Source organism: Hyperolius riggenbachi, chromosome 1, assembly GCF_040937935.1.
Source record: "Hyperolius riggenbachi isolate aHypRig1 chromosome 1, aHypRig1.pri, whole genome shotgun sequence".
In the NCBI taxonomy this organism is placed as follows: Eukaryota; Metazoa; Chordata; class Amphibia; order Anura; family Hyperoliidae; genus Hyperolius; species Hyperolius riggenbachi.
In genome coordinates this window covers 369,722,649-369,743,234 of record NC_090646.1, presented here as the reverse complement: position 1 = coordinate 369,743,234, position 20,586 = coordinate 369,722,649, and the positions used below count along the sequence as shown (strand labels likewise).

Sequence of the window (20,586 nt, the reverse complement as noted above, 5' to 3'; positions counted from 1 at the left end):
GCACTTTATACATATAGTTTAATAATAGTAATGGCATTTCTGCTATTCAAAACACTGCATATAATGGAGCAGGTCTAAAATGGACAGTCAGCAGATTTTTCTGTTGGTTGGTTGGTTTTTTTACACCCACTGAACAGCTGTGTCTTTCAGGTACGGTATTATATTCAAAGATAACACTATTGTGCATTACAGATCTTTTTTTTTCTCATCTCCAGATTTATTCCACAGGTGAGTCAGCCAGAGTGTATTTAGCATTTGTACAGCTGATCATTTTTTGTACAAAGTCTAGTAAAGGTATAAAATTACAAAAGTTTCATCTACGGAATGTAAAATCCAATGGCAATAGAGGTGGTTTTAACAAGGCTTGCTTAATCAAACAAGAGTATCTAATCGATAATCATCTTTTCATGCCTTGATTACTCTTCACTCATGATCGGTAAAGCCATATCACCCAACTCCAGTGCTGCCTGATATGCTTGGATTAAACACAGTAATCTTGGCCAACCACAGGACAGTCATAGCACACAATGTAACTCCATGTTTTTAGAAAGTGATTATGACAAATGAGGTTCATATTAGTTGAACTCACAGCCACATGCGTACTGGAAAGAATGAATAGAGAGATGGTTACAGTTGGACACATCTTGATAGCTAAAAAGTCCCTAATAAGAAACTAGAACTAGTGTAATAAAACAAGCAATATAACATTGAAGAGATCTATAAAAGCAAAGAAAAAAAATGTTCAAGTTTAAACACTTCATCACCTATCTATAAAATCACAAAACCAGATACTGTCCTATTGGAAACATTTGTAGAAGGCTATATGCTCAGAAGACTGTCAGGAAGTGGAAAAAAGCACAAGGGTTGGAAGCAGTGAAGGAATGTCTACAATGGGCGGTGTAATTAGGTGTGTTAATGCTTTCACAGAGTAAATTATCTCATAATATGATCATAAGTGATTGAAATTCTGTCTACTATACAGCTAGTAACAATCACATCTTTTAGTCCATATCTGAAATCATCAGTGATTGATTGTGAAAGAATTACAGAGAAGAGGGTCAGTATTTGAGTCAGAAAAGTGGCATCTTCTGCTATGAGGTTAGCACTTCGCAGTTTGCATTATTCTCTTTTGATGACTATACTTAAAATACCTGAACAGACATGTGACATGACATAAGCCACAGATTAAAAAAAATGACAGGCTACAAAAAAGAAAAAGAAAAAAGAACAAAAAAAAGTTGTGTTGTATTATTCATTATAACTGTATTTGCACGAACCTTTGAAACATTGAGTACCGAAAGTAACAATTAAGAAGTTTATGAACATTTTAACAAGGGTGAAATCCAAGGACCCCAACATAATTTAAGTTAAGAATTGTAAAGGCGCGTACACACGCTGTATTTTTACAAACGACGGGTCCATCAGACCCGTTCTGCAGACAGTAGTACGTGAGTACAAGCTGCTGGCAGACTGGTAAGACGAGCAGATCAGTCAAAAAACAGTCTTATCAGTCTGCCGACAGCTTGTACTCATGTGCTACTGTCGGCAGAACGAACGCCCCGCAGGAGGATCCGACGGACCCGTCGTTTGAAAAAAAATATACGGCGTGTGTACGTTACAGCCAACTGGGAGGGTTTATAAACAATGGTAAAATGTAAAGCTATAGGCTTGCTATACACCAGCAGTTCTGGATGCTTGCTTGGTTTACCAAGGGTGAAAAGGGAACTTTTTGCATATTCAGTAGTAGTGCATTGTGGGTAACCACAAATGTTCACTTATAGCTGAATTATTGCAGATTTCCTTCTGTTTTAAGAAGGCAAATACACCAAGCTTTGCTTTTTTAGTAGGAGGGCTTTTTGGTCCCTTTTATCCCCCTATACATTCCTAGTGGTTTGGGTCACCCTGAGCTGCTTGGTAACTTTGTTAAACAATAGGAGATCTGAGATCTGCTCATTACAGCCTACTAGGAGGGTTTATTAACACTGATAAATACAGTAGGTTACAACATGGTCACATGTATCAATGGGCAGGACAGAAGAGCCGGTTTCTAGTCCTCCACTCCACCATACCTGATGCAGAACTTCCAGAGTGACAGGGTAGAAGAGGTTTTCCACGATTATTCTAAGCACAGGACTTTGTCCTGACAACATCAAACCTTCACCAGTAGGACCTCCTGCGAGTGTAAGACCTCCAGACTGGACGGCATTCACAGCTTGCAAAGCAGCCTGTGCTCTCTGAAAACAAAACACTCAGCTGTTAAAACGCATTGTGTCACCAGACCTAGAATGTTATAAGACCTTACACTCAATTTCTTTATTCAGCAGTGTGTCCCATAAATGTTCTGATGTCCACCAGAAGTTTAGATTTTGCAGATACCCTAGACAGCAACAAATTCACTTAGCTGAGACACCAGTTATTATTGGCAACAAAGGTCCTCTCTAACTGAATCAATAAAACATAACTTTTATTAGTAGCAAAATCTAAAACTCGACCAATTTTACTGACTGACATACATATATTACACTTGCAAGTATTTGCTAGGCCAGCACTGTCGGCATATGTATGGACAACTAGATTATCCAAGGCTCATAGCAATACTGATAGATATAAAATCACACAACCCCCACCATACAACCCAACATGTTTCACTTCTAACTGAAGCTTTTTCAAGGGAAAGTGCTAAAAACGTGCATATAGTGATAAGGTGCAATAGTACATAATAGAACAAGTATAGATATTTAGCCTATAGGCCTAAGTCATATTGACAGTCAAACGAGTATGATGGCTGACAAAGGCTTATATACCCTCTTGGGGGTTGTCCTTCCCCTAAAAAACCTCTTGGTCACTCCCTCCATCATGGGCCAGCTCTCTATTGGTTACCTGTAGTGTCAATCATGGAATCACCCAATAGACACCCAGTAGATGTAGGACCATGTAATGTAAAATAAACACTAACAATATAGTGACCTTCACCAAAATAACCATAAACATACCTCTCCCTTTAGGCTATAGGGGGGATGCATCACGAGGGCGCTATTGGCAAAGCCGCGTTCATGCGCGGCATAAGACGCCAGGTCTCGTACAGCGGGCCACCTGATTGGTCGCCCATGTCTCCTGTACGTCATCCTAGTTTAGCCAATCCAGTGTAGTGTATCGGCAAAGGACGACGCAAGCGTCCTTCCGCATCGTAGGGCTTGGAGCGCATACGTCACGCTCCTACGCCCCTTAGAAACATGCAATCTATGCGGACTTGCGTAGGCCGGATAAATGTTGCCATAGCAACCCTACCAACACACAGCCTCAGCCGGAGAGTATGTATACAGTTTACAACCCACTAAAGCGCCACCCCATAGGTTACAGTAACGCTGCGTGGGGAATATAACCATAATGGCAAAGTATGTAAACACTGCCACATGGCCAGGAGTATATAATAATACAACCATGCGGGACATTTTTATCTTAAACATACAGCAAAAAATAGACCTAGAGATTGCTTAAGATAGTAAAGAAAATCGAATCCCTGTTAATCTAATATGCATGTGAAGGTAAGTATTATAAATCATGAGAATACATTTCACAGGCAGCGGAGTATACTCTCAAAAGGCCCAGGGGGAGATAAAAAGAGGTAGGGGACACACAGCGAAAAATGAAAACCAAAATTAGCTTACCTGGTAATGCTGTTTTTAATAACCCTCCAGGACAGGTGCTACATATGAGATATGGGCCCGCCCCCAACAGGAAACATCAAACTAGCCCTCTATAACTTCCACCTCTAGCCTCTACCTGCCAGTATGTTCCAATTAACTGTTCCGATAGAATGCCTCACATATTACATAAATACATGCTTATACTTAACTCCACATCGTACATGTTTACATCATATAGTTTTTCGTATGCACGTAAGTTCTTCTAGGGTGGGTCACCTGTCCTGGAGGGTTATTAAAAACAGCATTACCAGGTAAGCTAATTTTGGTTTTTTCAAATAACCCTCCAGGACAGGTGCTACATATGAGATGATATGCAATAAGCAACACTAACCTTAGGGAGGGATCACAGCTTGAAGAACTTTCCTTCCAAAAGTCTGTTCTTCCGCTGATAGTAGATCCAGCCTGTAGTGTCTAATGAAGGTGTTCGCCGTCTTCCAGGTTGCCGCCTTGCAGATGTCAGTCGCTGTAGCTCCAGCTCTGTAAGCCCAGGAAGTTGCAACTGACCTAGTTGAGTGTGCTGTTATTTCTTTTGGACCGGGCACTCCTTTAAGTCTATATGCTTCATAAATGCAGGCTTTAATCCATCTTGCTATAGAGGCTTTAGACATGCTCTTCCCTTTTGTTGCACCCGAAAAATTAACAAATAATGTTGTAGATTTTCTAAACTCTTTTACTCTATCTAAATAAAATAATAAACATCTTCTGACGTCTAACTTATGCCATCTAATTTCTCTAGGATCAGTGGCATTTTTACAAAAGGATGGTAAAACAATCTCCTGCATCCTATTGGATAAGGTAGCAACCTTCGGCAAGAATTCACTTGCTGTCTTCAGGACTACTCTATCATGAAAAATGGAACAAAACGGTTCAACAGAACTTAGAGCTTCCAGCTCACTTATCCTCCTTGCTGAGGTAATAGCCACTAAAAAAATGGTCTTCATTGTTAACAATCGTAATGGAATTTCGTTCAATGGTTCAAAATCCTCACTCATCAAACTGTTTAAAACTAAAGTCAAATCCCAACTTGGATATGAACGTTTGATTACCGGCCGAGACCGTTCTACTGATTTCAAAAATCGGATAACTAAGGGTTCCAAGGCTAACCTCCTATTCAGAAAAACTGACAGGGCTGCAACCTGCACTTTCAATGTACTCAATGCCAGCTTCTTGTCAATCCCATCTTGCAAGAATTCTAGTACTGTAGCCAGTCTATTTGATTTCAGACCTGACTCCCTTTTCCATTTAGAAAAGGTCTTCCAATATTTTAGGTAGATTGCCCTTGTAACACTCTTCCTACTGTTTAATATCGTCTTTGTCACTCTGTCAGATAGTCCCCTTCTTTTCAGGATTTGCCCTTCAGAAACCACGCTGTCAGCTGAAGATTGGGAATCTGAATCCATTCGCCTTCTTTTCTGAGGAGGTTGTGCCTGTCTCTCAACTGGATCGGTTTGTCCACTAACATTGATTTTAACATTGGGAACCAGAGTCGTTTTGGCCAATTGGGTGCAATCAGTATCAGATACATTGCAGTTGATCTCAGCTTCTGCATAACTATTGATAATAGAGGGATTGGAGGGAACGCATAGGCGATCTGAAAGTCCCATGTTTGTGCCAACGCATCTACCCCTAAAGCTCCTCTTGGGTCTAATGAGAAGAAATGGTTGCAGTGGGTGTTCTCCCAATTGGCGAACAGATCTATCTGCGGATGGCCCCATCTTTGTGTCAATTCCCTGAATATGTCTGGATTTAAACTTAGTTCCGAATTGGACAATTTTCCTCTGCTTAACAGATCCGCCATGGTATTTAGGGATCCCTTGAGGTGTACTGCTGAAATTGACTGAAGATTTTGCTCCCCCCAATCTAATATCTCCAGTACTAGTCTCAACAGCCGTTCTGACCTTGTTCCACCTTGCTTGTTCAGATACATAACCACTGTAATGTTGTCCGATCGGATCTGAATATGGTGGCCTCTTATCCTGTCTGCTGCTTGAGTCAATGCTCTTTTTACCGCCAGTAATTCTCGATAGTTTGAAGACTGAACTATCACTTCTCTTGGCCAAGTGCCCTGTAAATAAATGCCTTCTATGTGAGCCCCCCATCCTGTGAGGCTGGCATCTGTCGTTAGGACCTTCGTTACTGGACATCTCCATAAGCGACCCTGTATTAGATTGGGCTCTTGAATCCACCAATCCAAGGATTGTTTTATCTTTTCTGGTATGTATAGGGTCTGATCTAGGGCTGACTGATCTCCCTTCCAATTCTGCAGAAGCCACTGCTGTAGAGGTCTTATATGTTTTAGCGCCCAATATACCGCTGGGGCTGTGGAGGTTAAAAACCCCAACAGCCTCATGACTTGCCTGGCTGTCGTAGTTGCTTCCTACTGACACTGCAGCACCATTGTCTGGAGCTTTAATGTCTTGTCCCCAGGGAGGAACAATCTCTGGACCACCGAGTCTACCCTGAATCCCAGAAACTGAATCTCTTGTGTTGGAAATAGGAATGATTTTTGAAAATTTACTAACCACCCCGTCTGTTCCAAAAGTTGTATCACAATATTCTTGTGCCGCTCCAGATCTTGTATACTGTCGGCTACAACTAATAAATCGTCTAGATAAGGGATTATAAGAATACCCTCCAGATGTAGAGCTCCCACAATTTCTGCCATCACCTTTGTAAAAATTCTGGGAGCTGAAGAGATTCCGAATGGAAGACAGCAAAATTGAAAATGTTCTGGGCCTGAAACTGTCATTACACTGAAACGAAGAAAAGCTTGAGATTCTTTCCTTATTGGGATATGCCAGTAAGCATCTGTTAGATCTATATTGATCATAAAACAATCTGGGGATAGAAGGTTCCGCATCGTAAACACTGTTTCCATTCGAAATCTTTCGTACTTTATATAAGGATTCAGAGGTTTGAGGTTCAATATCAGCCGATATTTCCCCGTGGGTTTCTTTACTAGAAATATTTTTGAATAAAACCCTTGTTTCTCCTGAGCAGGTGGAACTCTGCATACTACATCTCGTGAGAGCATGTCCTGTACTATTTCCTGCATGGCCCCCCTTTCCTCTGGTAATTTTGGGGCTAAAGTCATTATAAATCGTTTGGGAGGATTTCTTGAAAACTGAATCTTGTATCCATTCTCTATTAGGTCTAAAATGAATTTGTTCTTTGTAATTTCTTTCCAACCTAATAGGAACTTCTTTAACCTTCCCCCCACCTTGTTGGCGTCATGGTTTACTTTTATTTTCCGTTGATGTAAACAACGGATTTCTCTTGGTAAATCCCCTATTGCCTGTCCAGGGTTTACGCCTCTGTTGTTCTCTACTCTGTGTCTGCCTCTTCCGAAAAAACGGTTTCTTTTTTGCTTCAAACTTCCTTTTTTTGGGAAAAGTTGCCTTTTTACTAGCTGTACGCTCCAATACTTCCTGGAGCTGTGGGCCGAACAGTAAATCACCTGAAAAAGGAAGAGTACAAGCTCTAGATTTGGATGCTTGACTACCATCCCATGTTTTTATCCATAAATTTCTACGAGCACTATTTATCAGTGCGGTGGATTTAGCCGTGATTCTTAAAGATTCTGAGGCTGCATCAATGACGTAGTCATTACCCCCCTCTACTACCTCAACAGCTTCTAAAATGTCTTTTTTAGGGGCATCCTCATTAATCAATTTCTTTATTCTTTCCAACCATACTGACATTGTGCGAGATACACAGGTAGTTGCAGCGGCTGGTTTAAAGTTGGTCGCCGTAGCCGACCATGCTTTCTTGAGAGAGAACTCAATCTTTTTATCCCCCGGATCCTTAAGTCGACCCAAATCCTCAAAAGCCAACTCATTATCTTTATCTACTTGGCTAAAGGCTGCATCAAGTTTGGGGCATGACTCCCATAATTTAGCGTCCTCCTCTGAGAAAGGAAATCGCCTTTTAAAACCTCTTGAGATAAACAATCTCTTATCCGGGTCTTTCCATTGTAACATAATCAGATTCTTCATTGAACTATGAAACGGAAAACAGAGTTGCTCTGAGGGTTCCATACCCGTGTATAACTTATCGTGTAAAGACTTTTCAGATGTTTTCTTTTGTGGAATGTCAAGAGTTGAATAAATTGCCTTAAGTAACTCTTCAGTTTCCTCAGAGGCAAACTTAAATTTAGATGATTTAAAAGCGTCTTCCGCTTCCTCTTGTTCTGATAGTCCCTCTGAAGATCTGGATTCCAGATCCCCAGTTTCCTGGTGACTATCCTCTTCTTCAGAAGAATAAATTATTCTAGGTGTTTTTCCTAAAGCCTTCTTAGGCTTAACTGACTGAGCCGACTGCTGCCCCTGTGCTGAGGTAGTCGGCAAGCTTTCTCTGAAGGCCTTAAAGGTCTCCACCATCTCTTGACGCATAGTGAACATAAAGTCTTTACATGAAGCAGTATTATCTTCATTGATAATGCTTGATATACACTTCTGACAGGAAGCTTTTGGCCAGTGCAGTTGTAAGGGTTTATTACACAGAATGCAACTCCTGGGCCTATCAGAGCTATCAGACTCCATAGCCTCCTAGAAACATACAAAATAACATAATCAATATGTCATACTGATATTCCTTTCATACCAATTAATATGCAAGCAGATGTTGGTAATCCAAAGAAAAACTAGGCATAGTATGTTTCCACCTATTAGTGAAATACCTTTTTTTTTTTTTTTTTTTTTTTTTTCTTTTAACAGGTATCAATGTGAAATTATATAGACCCTGTGTAAAGTAAATGTTGCTTAAAGCAATGCTAATCCAATTACTGTTAATAATAGTGACAAGCTTTTATCTTTATCATGAAAATAAGCATTGCCATATACCATAAATTATAGCACAAACCAACGATAATATGCTATATAATAGTCAGCCTTGTTGATACCATGTGGCCTAAGTTAATAATCATCATAAAATATTAAACTGTAGCCACCACTATGTACTCAGACCTTACTGATCAGACTGCGGCCTTAGTGAATTACTGCATTACCACCATTCAGCAGACCTCATGGATCAGTATGCGGCCAAACAGATTTCAGACCTTCGCAGATCAGACGGGCGACTGTCCTCCGACACTGCCCCACTTACCTGATCTGCTGTCTTCTGCTTTGCGTCCATCTCCTTCACCATCCCCAACGCGTGTGAAGGTTTGAACGCCGCGGCATCTAAACAGGCGCTCGAACCGGAACTGGAAATGACGCCACCGGACGTGACGTCATACTCAGGGCGGAAGTACTGTACGGAGAGCGCCAATGCCCTAGCCTCCGCTTGGACCTGCTGCCCCGCACTCCGCTTCCTCCAAGAGACCACCATTACGCCTCCGCTTGGCACTGTCCCCTCCGTCGCGCGTATGGCCTCCGCCTTAGCTGCCTCCAATGCCGCTCCTCTGGATACCGCTGCACCTGCCGGATTTAGCCAAAGGAATCCACCAGCCTGTGGATAAAAGGTAACCTCCAGAACCCCACCAGGATAGGGCTACCCAAACTAGTTCTCCATGGCCTCAGCACTGCCTGGCTGCTGACCACTCCACTAGCTAGAGAGCTAGGTGTTCCCCGGAACAGGAAACACAAAGAACTGGCAGGTAGAGGCTAGAGGTGGAAGTTATAGAGGGCTAGTTTGATGTGTTTCCTGTTGGGGGCGGGCCCATATCTCATATGTAGCACCTGTCCTGGAGGGTTATTTGAAAAAAGGGGTTAAAATGGAGAATAATAGCCAAACAGACATATACTTAGAGGCAAGTATGACATTTGCAGGGGACATAACGAGTTGTTTTTAATAACATAGATCATAGGAAAGGTGAGAAGGTGAAACCCTCATTGAGACCATCCGGGTCAAGGGTACCCAGTCTATATATCCATCTTGACTCGAGTTGTCTCTCCAAATTTCCCCCCCGGGGACCCAGATGCCACTGCTGGATCACCCAGTACCTAAATGTATCCATGTTACCTCCATGTATTTCATTGAAGTGGCGAGCCACAGAAGTATTTCTCTTGTGCTTTATGTCACCCAGATGTTCAAGGATCCTTGTCTTTACTGCCCTTGTAGTTTCTCCAATGTACAGCAAGGGGCATGTGCATTGGATTGCATAAATTACCCCTTCTGAATCGCAGTTATAAAAATCAAAAAGAGCAAATTTCCGACCATTCTTTGGTGCAGTGAAATCACTGCATTTCAGAACTTGAGGGCAGGTTTTACACTTTCCACATCTATGCATCCCATTAAGTCTATGGTCTAGCCAGGTCTTTTTCTTAAAATTCCCTGCCTGATTTATGGACTTTGCCGGTAAAAACGAATGCACTAGAGCATCACCCAGGTTTTTCCCCCTCCTGTACGTGATCTGTGGTCTAGGGGGGATGAATTTCCCCAGATCCCTATCCAGTTGAAGTATAGGCCAGTGGGTATCAATGATCTTCTTTATCATTGGTGACTGCTTTGTGTAGGTGCTAATAATCCTCATCACATCAGAATTTGAATTAGGTTTTTCCCTTGGACATAGTAACTCCGTCCTCTCTGTGGACCTCGCCTTCCTCTCTGCATCCATCAAAACTCTTTGGGGATATCCCCGATCACTGAATCTTTTATGCAGGTTCTTACATTCTTTGTCAAATGCTATGGGATCCGAGCAATTTCTCCGCGCCCGGAGAAACTGCCCTTTCGGGATCCCACGTTTTAATGGGTCTGGGTGATGACTCTCCCATGCCAAAAGGGAATTCGTTGAAGTAGATTTCCGAAAAATACTAGTATCGAGGCCCCCTTCATTGTTCTTTACAATATGCACATCCAGGAAGTCAATAGAGGAGGAGCTAATCTCATGGGTGAAGAACATGCCTATATGGTTTCTGTTCAATTCGCCCACGAAGTCCAAAAACATATCCCTGGGGCCGTCCCACAAGATGAACACGTCATCTATGAAACGGCCCCAGAATAAAATGTGTGATGCATACACCGCCAAATCTTCACCAAAGACTGTCACATCCTCCCACCAGCCTAGGAATAGGTTGGCATATGAGGGGGCACACGCCGTCCCCATAGCACAGCCCCTTTCCTGTAGAAAGAACTGGTTCTGGAAGAGAAAGTAATTATGGGTAAGTATGTATCTCAGAAGATCCAGGAGAAATAACGAATGTTCCCTGACGTAAATACTACGGGATTTCAGAAAGTAATCGACTGCATCAATCCCTAAGTTGTGTTGAATATTATTGTACAGGGATTCTACATCCAATGATGCCAACCATGTATCAGCTGTAATTTTGATGTCCTGTAGCTTGTTGAGTAGATCCATTGTGTCTCTTAAATAAGAGGGGAGACTTTCCACAAATGGTCTAAGGAAGAAATCCACGTATCTACTAGCGTTTTCAGTTAAACTGTTATTGCCTGCTACAATGGGCCTACCCGGTGGGGACAATAGATCTTTATGAACCTTCGGAAGTGCATAAAAGACAGGGATGGTAGGATGTCTAGTATTAATGCATTCAAAGTCCCCCCTATCAAGGACTCCCTTATCACGTGCATTTTTCAAGAAAGCCTCAAACTCAGTCTGAAATTTCATGGTTGGATTTTGCCTCAATTTTCGATATTGTTTATCATCCATAAGGAGCCTATCGCACATCTCAACGTAGCCTGCTCTTGTCATAACCACAATATTCCCACCCTTGTCAGATTTTTTTATGATAAGGTCACTGTTACTTGACAAATCTTCCAGGGCTTTTTTCTCACTGCAAGTGAGATTATTAGTAACGTTTTTACTCCCCCTCTTTGCTAGATCCTCAAGTTCCTTTGTGACCACATCCACAAAGGTTTGTATGGATGAGTATTGACTAATGGTTGGGCAGAATTTACTTTTTCCTTGTAAGTTACTAACTGGCGTACATGTCCGTATTTCTCCTGAAATATTTTCCTCAATGAGGTCATTGAGATTTGCTAAGGCTTCTTCATCTCTCCTAAAAGCACTTCTACTCTGTGCACTCGGTGTATTCATAAACTTCTTAATTGCTAATTTCCTGGCAAATAAATTGATGTCCTTAACAGCCTCAAATAAATCAAACTGTGAGGATGGCACAAATGAAAGACCTTTTGATAATACATTCAATTCGATCTCATTCAAAGTATAGTCGGTTAAATTGATAATCTTCATCCTATCAGAGGTGACTGTGTCTGTCACCATTCCTCCTCCCTTTGTCTCCAGTAACGGGGCTTGTACCCCCACTTTTCCCTGTTGCGTAGATCCCTTGGGGTGCCTACTGGCTTGGTATGGTGACAGACACAGTCACCTCTGATAGGATGAAGATTATCAATTTAACCGACTATACTTTGAATGAGATCGAATTGAATGTATTATCAAAAGGTCTTTCATTTGTGCCATCCTCACAGTTTGATTTATTTGAGGCTGTTAAGGACATCAATTTATTTGCCAGGAAATTAGCAATTAAGAAGTTTATGAATACACCGAGTGCACAGAGTAGAAGTGCTTTTAGGAGAGATGAAGAAGCCTTAGCAAATCTCAATGACCTCATTGAGGAAAATATTTCAGGAGAAATACGGACATGTACGCCAGTTAGTAACTTACAAGGAAAAAGTAAATTCTGCCCAACCATTAGTCAATACTCATCCATACAAACCTTTGTGGATGTGGTCACAAAGGAACTTGAGGATCTAGCAAAGAGGGGGAGTAAAAACGTTACTAATAATCTCACTTGCAGTGAGAAAAAAGCCCTGGAAGATTTGTCAAGTAACAGTGACCTTATCATAAAAAAATCTGACAAGGGTGGGAATATTGTGGTTATGACAAGAGCAGGCTACGTTGAGATGTGCGATAGGCTCCTTATGGATGATAAACAATATCGAAAATTGAGGCAAAATCCAACCATGAAATTTCAGACTGAGTTTGAGGCTTTCTTGAAAAATGCACGTGATAAGGGAGTCCTTGATAGGGGGGACTTTGAATGCATTAATACTAGACATCCTACCATCCCTGTCTTTTATGCACTTCCGAAGGTTCATAAAGATCTATTGTCCCCACCGGGTAGGCCCATTGTAGCAGGCAATAACAGTTTAACTGAAAACGCTAGTAGATACGTGGATTTCTTCCTTAGACCATTTGTGGAAAGTCTCCCCTCTTATTTAAGAGACACAATGGATCTACTCAACAAGCTACAGGACATCAAAATTACAGCTGATACATGGTTGGCATCATTGGATGTAGAATCCCTGTACAATAATATTCAACACAACTTAGGGATTGATGCAGTCGATTACTTTCTGAAATCCCGTAGTATTTACGTCAGGGAACATTCGTTATTTCTCCTGGATCTTCTGAGATACATACTTACCCATAATTACTTTCTCTTCCAGAACCAGTTCTTTCTACAGGAAAGGGGCTGTGCTATGGGGACGGCGTGTGCCCCCTCATATGCCAACCTATTCCTAGGCTGGTGGGAGGATGTGACAGTCTTTGGTGAAGATTTGGCGGTGTATGCATCACACATTTTATTCTGGGGCCGTTTCATAGATGACGTGTTCATCTTGTGGGACGGCCCCAGGGATATGTTTTTGGACTTCGTGGGCGAATTGAACAGAAACCATATAGGCATGTTCTTCACCCATGAGATTAGCTCCTCCTCTATTGACTTCCTGGATGTGCATATTGTAAAGAACAATGAAGGGGGCCTCGATACTAGTATTTTTCGGAAATCTACTTCAACGAATTCCCTTTTGGCATGGGAGAGTCATCACCCAGACCCATTAAAACGTGGGATCCCGAAAGGGCAGTTTCTCCGGGCGCGGAGAAATTGCTCGGATCCCATAGCATTTGACAAAGAATGTAAGAACCTGCATAAAAGATTCAGTGATCGGGGATATCCCCAAAGAGTTTTGATGGATGCAGAGAGGAAGGCGAGGTCCACAGAGAGGACGGAGTTACTATGTCCAAGGGAAAAACCTAATTCAAATTCTGATGTGATGAGGATTATTAGCACCTACACAAAGCAGTCACCAATGATAAAGAAGATCATTGATACCCACTGGCCTATACTTCAACTGGATAGGGATCTGGGGAAATTCATCCCCCCTAGACCACAGATCACGTACAGGAGGGGGAAAAACCTGGGTGATGCTCTAGTGCATTCGTTTTTACCGGCAAAGTCCATAAATCAGGCAGGGAATTTTAAGAAAAAGACCTGGCTAGACCATAGACTTAATGGGATGCATAGATGTGGAAAGTGTAAAACCTGCCCTCAAGTTCTGAAATGCAGTGATTTCACTGCACCAAAGAATGGTCGGAAATTTGCTCTTTTTGATTTTTATAACTGCGATTCAGAAGGGGTAATTTATGCAATCCAATGCACATGCCCCTTGCTGTACATTGGAGAAACTACAAGGGCAGTAAAGACAAGGATCCTTGAACATCTGGGTGACATAAAGCACAAGAGAAATACTTCTGTGGCTCGCCACTTCAATGAAATACATGGAGGTAACATGGATACATTTAGGTACTGGGTGATCCAGCAGTGGCATCTGGGTCCCCGGGGGGGAAATTTGGATCAAAAACTGAGACAACTCGAGTCAAGATGGATATATAGACTGGGTACCCTTGACCCGGATGGTCTCAATGAGGGTTTCACCTTCTCACCTTTCCTATGATCTATGTTATTAAAAACAACTCGTTATGTCCCCTGCAAATGTCATACTTGCCTCTAAGTATATGTCTGTTTGGCTATTATTCTCCATTTTAACCCCTTTTCATTTTTCGCTGTGTGTCCCCTACCTCTTTTTATCTCCCCCTGGGCCTTTTGAGAGTATACTCCGCTGCCTGTGAAATGTATTCTCATGATTTATAATACTTACCTTCACATGCATATTAGATTAACAGGGATTCGATTTTCTTTACTATCTTAAGCAATCTCTAGGTCTATTTTTTGCTGTATGTTTAAGATAAAAATGTCCCGCATGGTTGTATTATTATATACTCCTGGCCATGTGGCAGTGTTTACATACTTTGCCATTATGGTTATATTCCCCACGCAGCGTTACTGTAACCTATGGGGTGGCGCTTTAGTGGGTTGTAAACTGTATACATACTCTCCGGCTGAGGCTGTGTGTTGGTAGGGTTGCTATGGCAACATTTATCCGGCCTACGCAAGTCCGCATAGATTGCATGTTTCTAAGGGGCGTAGGAGCGTGACGTATGCGCTCCAAGCCCTACGATGCGGAAGGACGCTTGCGCCGTCCTTTGCCGATACACTACACTGGATTGGCTAAACTAGGATGACGTACAGGAGACATGGGCGACCAATCAGGTGGCCCGCTGTACGAGACCTGGCGTCTTATGCCGCGCATGAACGCGGCTTTGCCAATAGCGCCCTCGTGATGCATCCCCCCTATAGCCTAAAGGGAGAGGTATGTTTATGGTTATTTTGGTGAAGGTCACTATATTGTTAGTGTTTATTTTACATTACATGGTCCTACATCTACTGGGTGTCTATTGGGTGATTCCATGATTGACACTACAGGTAACCAATAGAGAGCTGGCCCATGATGGAGGGAGTGACCAAGAGGTTTTTTAGGGGAAGGACAACCCCCAAGAGGGTATATAAGCCTTTGTCAGCCATCATACTCGTTTGACTGTCAATATGACTTAGGCCTATAGGCTAAATATCTATACTTGTTCTATTATGTACTATTGCACCTTATCACTATATGCACGTTTTTAGCACTTTCCCTTGAAAAAGCTTCAGTTAGAAGTGAAACATGTTGGGTTGTATGGTGGGGGTTGTGTGATTTTATATCTATCAGTATTGCTATGAGCCTTGGATAATCTAGTTGTCCATACATATGCCGACAGTGCTGGCCTAGCAAATACTTGCAAGTGTAATATATGTATGTCAGTCAGTAAAATTGGTCGAGTTTTAGATTTTGCTACTAATAAAAGTTATGTTTTATTGATTCAGTTAGAGAGGACCTTTGTTGCCAATTTTGAATTATCAGGATCTGTTGCATTTAACACCAGTTATTACTCATATAAAGTCACTTATAAAATATTCCAGCCAGTGATGCTTCAAGGGAAGGTCTGAGCTAGAAAAAAAAGAAATCTACTTACCCTGGGCTTCCTCCAGCCCCTAGCAGCTGATCTGTCCCATGCCGCGGCTTCACTCTCTGTCGCTGGCTCCCGGCGCTGAGGTCATCTTCTACTGCACCTGCGCGAGTGCTTCTGTCCACATGGCCGGAGTGTACTGCGCAGGCACAGTAGTTCTGCACCTGCGCAGTACACTCTGGACAACGTGGATTTGATTGACAGCGGCGTTCACACAGGCGCAGTAGAGAACGGCCTGGCGAAGTGCCGGGAGCCACCGGCAGAGAGTGGAGCTGCGGCGTGGGAGAGATCAGCTGCTAGGGGCTGGAGGAAGCCCCGAGTAAGTAGATTTCACTTTTTTTTCTAGCTCTGATGTGTCCTGTAAGGACCAGAAAACTCTGGGAAAACAATTCTGTACATAAGATCAGAGGAGAAAATAAAACACAAAAAGGCAGCAGTGGAAGTTTTAACTATTAAAAATAATGTATTGCTTATAGATACAAAATAGTTAAAAGTTCGAAATTTCACAGGCTAGAAAGATTGTAAATCCATGCTCAAGCTCTACACACAAACATAAAATACATTCTAAACTGAACTCTGACAATGTGGCCATTCAGGCCTATCCTGGTCAAGAATGTACAGGTGTTGCCAAGGTCAATTAAAGATTTAGCATGCTGGATCCTTCATCACTTGAGGACCACAGTCTTTTTGCCCTTAAAGGACTTACGAGGCCAACTACGTGAAAAAAGTTAATTACCTGCCTCTAAGTTTCAGGCACGGAGGACGCCGTCCGCGCCCTCCGTGCAGCGCCGCAGGATCCCCCGCTCATTATCCCCCCCGGGCCGGCTCCCGACCCCACGGCCCGGGCTCTCCTTCCCCTCCAAAGATGGCCGCTTCCTCTGGCCGCGGCTGCGCAGTCCGCTTGGCCGCGAATGCGGCTGCGCAGCTCTAGGGCCAACCCCTCCGTTCCACGCTACGTAGCGTGGATCGGAGGAGTTGGCCCTAGAGCTGCGCAGCCCGCATTCGCGGCCAGGCGGACTGCGCAGCCGCGGCCAGAGGAATCGGCAATCTTTGGAGGGGAAGGAGAGCCTGACCCGGGCCGTGGGGTCGGGATCCGGCCCGGGGGGGGGGATAATGAGCGGGGGACCCGGCGGCGCTGCACGGAGGGCGCGGACGGCGTTCTCCGTGCCTGAAACTTAGAGGCATGTAATTAACTTTTTTCACGTAGTTGGCCTCGTAAGTCCTTTAAGGACCAGAGCCTTTTTTTCCCTCATTCAGTCCACTGCAGCTTTCACGGTTTATTGCTCGCTCATACGACCTACCACCTAAATGAATTTTACCTCCTTTTCTTGTCACTAATACAGCTTTCTTTTGGTGCTATTTGATTGCTGTTGCGAGTTTTACTTTTTATTATATTCATCAAAAAAGACATGAATTTTGTCAAAAAAATGATTTAACTTTCTGTGCTGATTTTTCAAATAAAGTAAACTTTCTGTATACATGCAGCACGAAAAATGTGGACAAACATGTTTTTAATAAAAAAAAAAACATTCAGCCTATATTGATTGGTTTGGGTAAAAGTTATAGCGTTTACAAACTATGGTGCAAAAAGTGAATTTTCCCATTTTGAAGCATCTATGACTTTTCTGACCACCTGTCATGTTTCATGAGGGGCTAGAATTCCAGGATAGTATAAATACCCCCCAAATGACCCCTTTTTAGAAAGAAGACACCCCAAGGTATTCCGTTAGGAGTATGGTGAGTTCATAGAAGATTTTTTTTTTCTTTGTCACAAGTTAGCAGAAATTGATTTTAATTGTTTTTTTTTTTTCACAAAGTGTCATTTTCCGCTAACTTGTGACAAAAAAATAAAATCTTCTATGAACTCACCATACTCCTAACGGAATACCTTTGGGTGTCTTCTTTGTAAAATGGGGTCATTTGTGGGGTTCCTATACTGCACTGGCATTTTAGGGGCCCTAAACCATGAGAAGTAGTCTTGAAACCAAATGTCTCAAAATGACCTGTGAAATCCTAAAGGTACTCATTGGACTTTGGGCCCCTTAGCACACTTAGGGTGCAAAAAAGTGCCACACATGTGGTACCGCCGTACTCCAGAGAAATAGTATAATGTGTTTTGTGGTGTATTTTTACACATACCCATGCTGGGTGGGAGAAATCTCTGTAAATTACAATTTGATTTATTTTTTTTTTTACACACAATTGTCCATTTACAGAGAGATTTCTCCCACCCAGCATGGGTATGTATAAAAATACACCCCAAAACACATTATACTACGTCTTCTGAGTACGGCGATACCACGTGTGACACTTTTTTGCAACCTAGGTGCCAAAGGGGCGCAACGTCCTATTCACAGGTCATTTTGAGGCATTTGGATTCTAGACTACTCACGGTTTAGGGCCCCTAAAATGCCAGGGCAGTATAGGAACCCCACAAGTCACCCCATTTTAGAAAGAAGACACCCTAAGGTATTCTGTTAGGAGTATGGTGAGTTCATAGAAGATTTTTTTTTTTTTGTCAAAAGTTAGCGGAAATTTACACTTTGTGAAAAAAAAACAATAAAAATCAATTTCCACTAACTTTTGACAAAAAAATAAAATCTTCTATGAACTCGTCATACACCTAACAGAATACCTTGGGGTGTCTTTTTTCTAAAATGGGGTCACTTGTGGGGTTCCTATACTGCCCTGGCATTTTTACGGGCCCAAAACCGTGAGTAGTCTGGAAACCAAATGTCTCAAAATGACTGTTCAGGGGTATAAGCATCTGCAAATTTTGATGACAGGTGGTCTATGAGGGGGCGAATTTTGTGGAACCGGTCATAAGCAGGGTGGCCTTTTAGATGACAGGTTGTATTGGGCCTGATCTGATGGATAGGAGTGCTAGGGGGGGTGACAGGAGGTGATTGATGGGTGTCTCAGGGGGTGGTTAGAGGGGAAAATAGATGCAATCAATGCACTGGGGAGGTGATCGGAAGGGGGTCTGAGGGGGATCTGAGGGTTTGGCCGAGTGATCAGGAGCCCACACGGGGCAAATTAGGGCCTGATCTGAAGGGTAGGTGTGCTAGGGGGTGACAGGTGGTGACAGGGGGTGATTGATGGGTGTCTCAAGGTGTGATTAGAGGGGGGAAATAGATGCAAGCAATGCACTGGCGAGGTGATCAGGGCTGGGGTCTGAGGGCGTTCTGAGGGTGTGGGGGGGGGGTGATTGGGTGCCCTACGGGCAGATAGGTACAATCTGATGGGTAGCAGTGACAGGTGGTGACAGGGGGTGATTGATGGGTAATTAGTGGGTGTTTAGAGGAGAGAACAGATGTAAACATGGCACTTGGGAGGTGATCTAACGTCGGGTCTGCGGGCGATCTGATGGTGTGGGTGGGTGATCAGATTGTCTGCAAGGGGCAGGTTAGGGGCTGATTGATGGGTGGCAGTGACAGGGGGTGATTGATGGGTGATCGACAGGTGATCAGTGGGTTATTACAGGGGGGATAGAGGTTTGTCAGCGGCGATCGGGCAGCTAGTAACCCGCCAGCGCTTCCGAACGGCCGGCGGGTTACAGCGCGAGGGGGGCGGAGCCTGTCGCCGGCAGCTGATCGCGTCATGAATGACGCGGTCGCCGCATAACCACGCCCGCCGCCGCCCCCACCGATGGGCGTATTGCGGTCATTTAGGCCCAGCCTTTGCCACCGCCCATCGGCTGGGGGCGGTCCTCAAGTGGTTAAAGGAATCATCGGGGGGGGGGGGGGGGGGGCGCGGGGGGTTTGGGAGAAAAAAAAAAAAAAAAAAAAAAAAAAAAAAGGAGTTTCACTTACCTGGGGCTTCTACCAGCCCCATGCAGCCATCCTGTGCCCTCGTCGTCACTCACTGCTGCTCCAGTCCCCGCCTCCAGCTAGTTTCATTTTTGTTCGTTTTTGCGTACATTTTTTACGCAGTCCCACTGGTACAGGAACATTAACAAATACATTTTTACGCGTTAGTGGTGCCACCAGCAGGAATGTGTAAAAAAATGTACGCAATGCGGCAAAACAAAACTAGAGGGACTGAAGCAGCAGTGAGTGAAAACGAGGGCACAGGATGGCTGCATTGGGCTGGTAGAAGCCCCAGGTAAGTGAAACTTTTTTCTTTTTGCCTGACGATTTTTTTTTTTTATTTTTTTTTTCCCCGATGATTCCTTTAAGCAGCAATGACCGAACACAATGTTCCCCTGCATACCCTTCCCAGCAAAAGCAGCACAAACGTGCACCTCGCAGTTGTCTCTCCACCCTTATTTAGCATCTCTATGAAGCTTGTTTAAAGAGTTGTCACCAGTAGAACTGAGCTTGATCATGATGGATGACACTAGTCTAGTGTCTGTATATAGGTGAAGTTGGGGACCTCATAATCTGGCCTGCAGCCCATTTTCAATAGGTCCTACCTTTCCATTAAAGGAATCCTGAAGTGGGGATTACAAAGGCTGCCAAAGCTCAACTCATTAAAAAAAAGTTTCTTGCCTGGCAACTGTGCTGATCCTCTGCTTCTAATAAATTTTGACCAGAACACATCGGCAGTTTAGAAGTTTTGATGTCATTGGCTGCATGTTTCAGGTGTGTGAGATAGAGGCCAACGTTCCAGCAAGAGACTGACGTTTGTTAGAGAAGAAAACTGGCTGTCACAACATTGCTCTCTGTAGGTTGAAGGTTGCTTGTCAATCACATTTTTAAGCGGATTCGAGTATTAATGGATTTAGACATACAGTACAATCAACTTACAGAAGTGTACATCTTTTTTGTTACGTTA

General features: G+C 43.2%; 1 protein-coding gene across 6 annotated transcripts in view; it reads right to left on the bottom strand.

Moving 5' to 3' along the window:
* PTBP3 (polypyrimidine tract binding protein 3) overlaps positions 1 to 20,586 on the bottom strand; it is a 250,368-nt gene that overhangs the window by 51,342 nt on the left and 178,440 nt on the right. For all 6 annotated transcript variants that reach the window (XM_068234303.1, XM_068234301.1, XM_068234300.1 and 3 more), the window contains one exon: positions 2,070 to 2,234. In XM_068234303.1, coding sequence (XP_068090404.1) covers positions 2,070 to 2,234 — 165 coding nt within the window. The remainder of the gene's footprint in view (positions 1 to 2,069; positions 2,235 to 20,586) is intronic.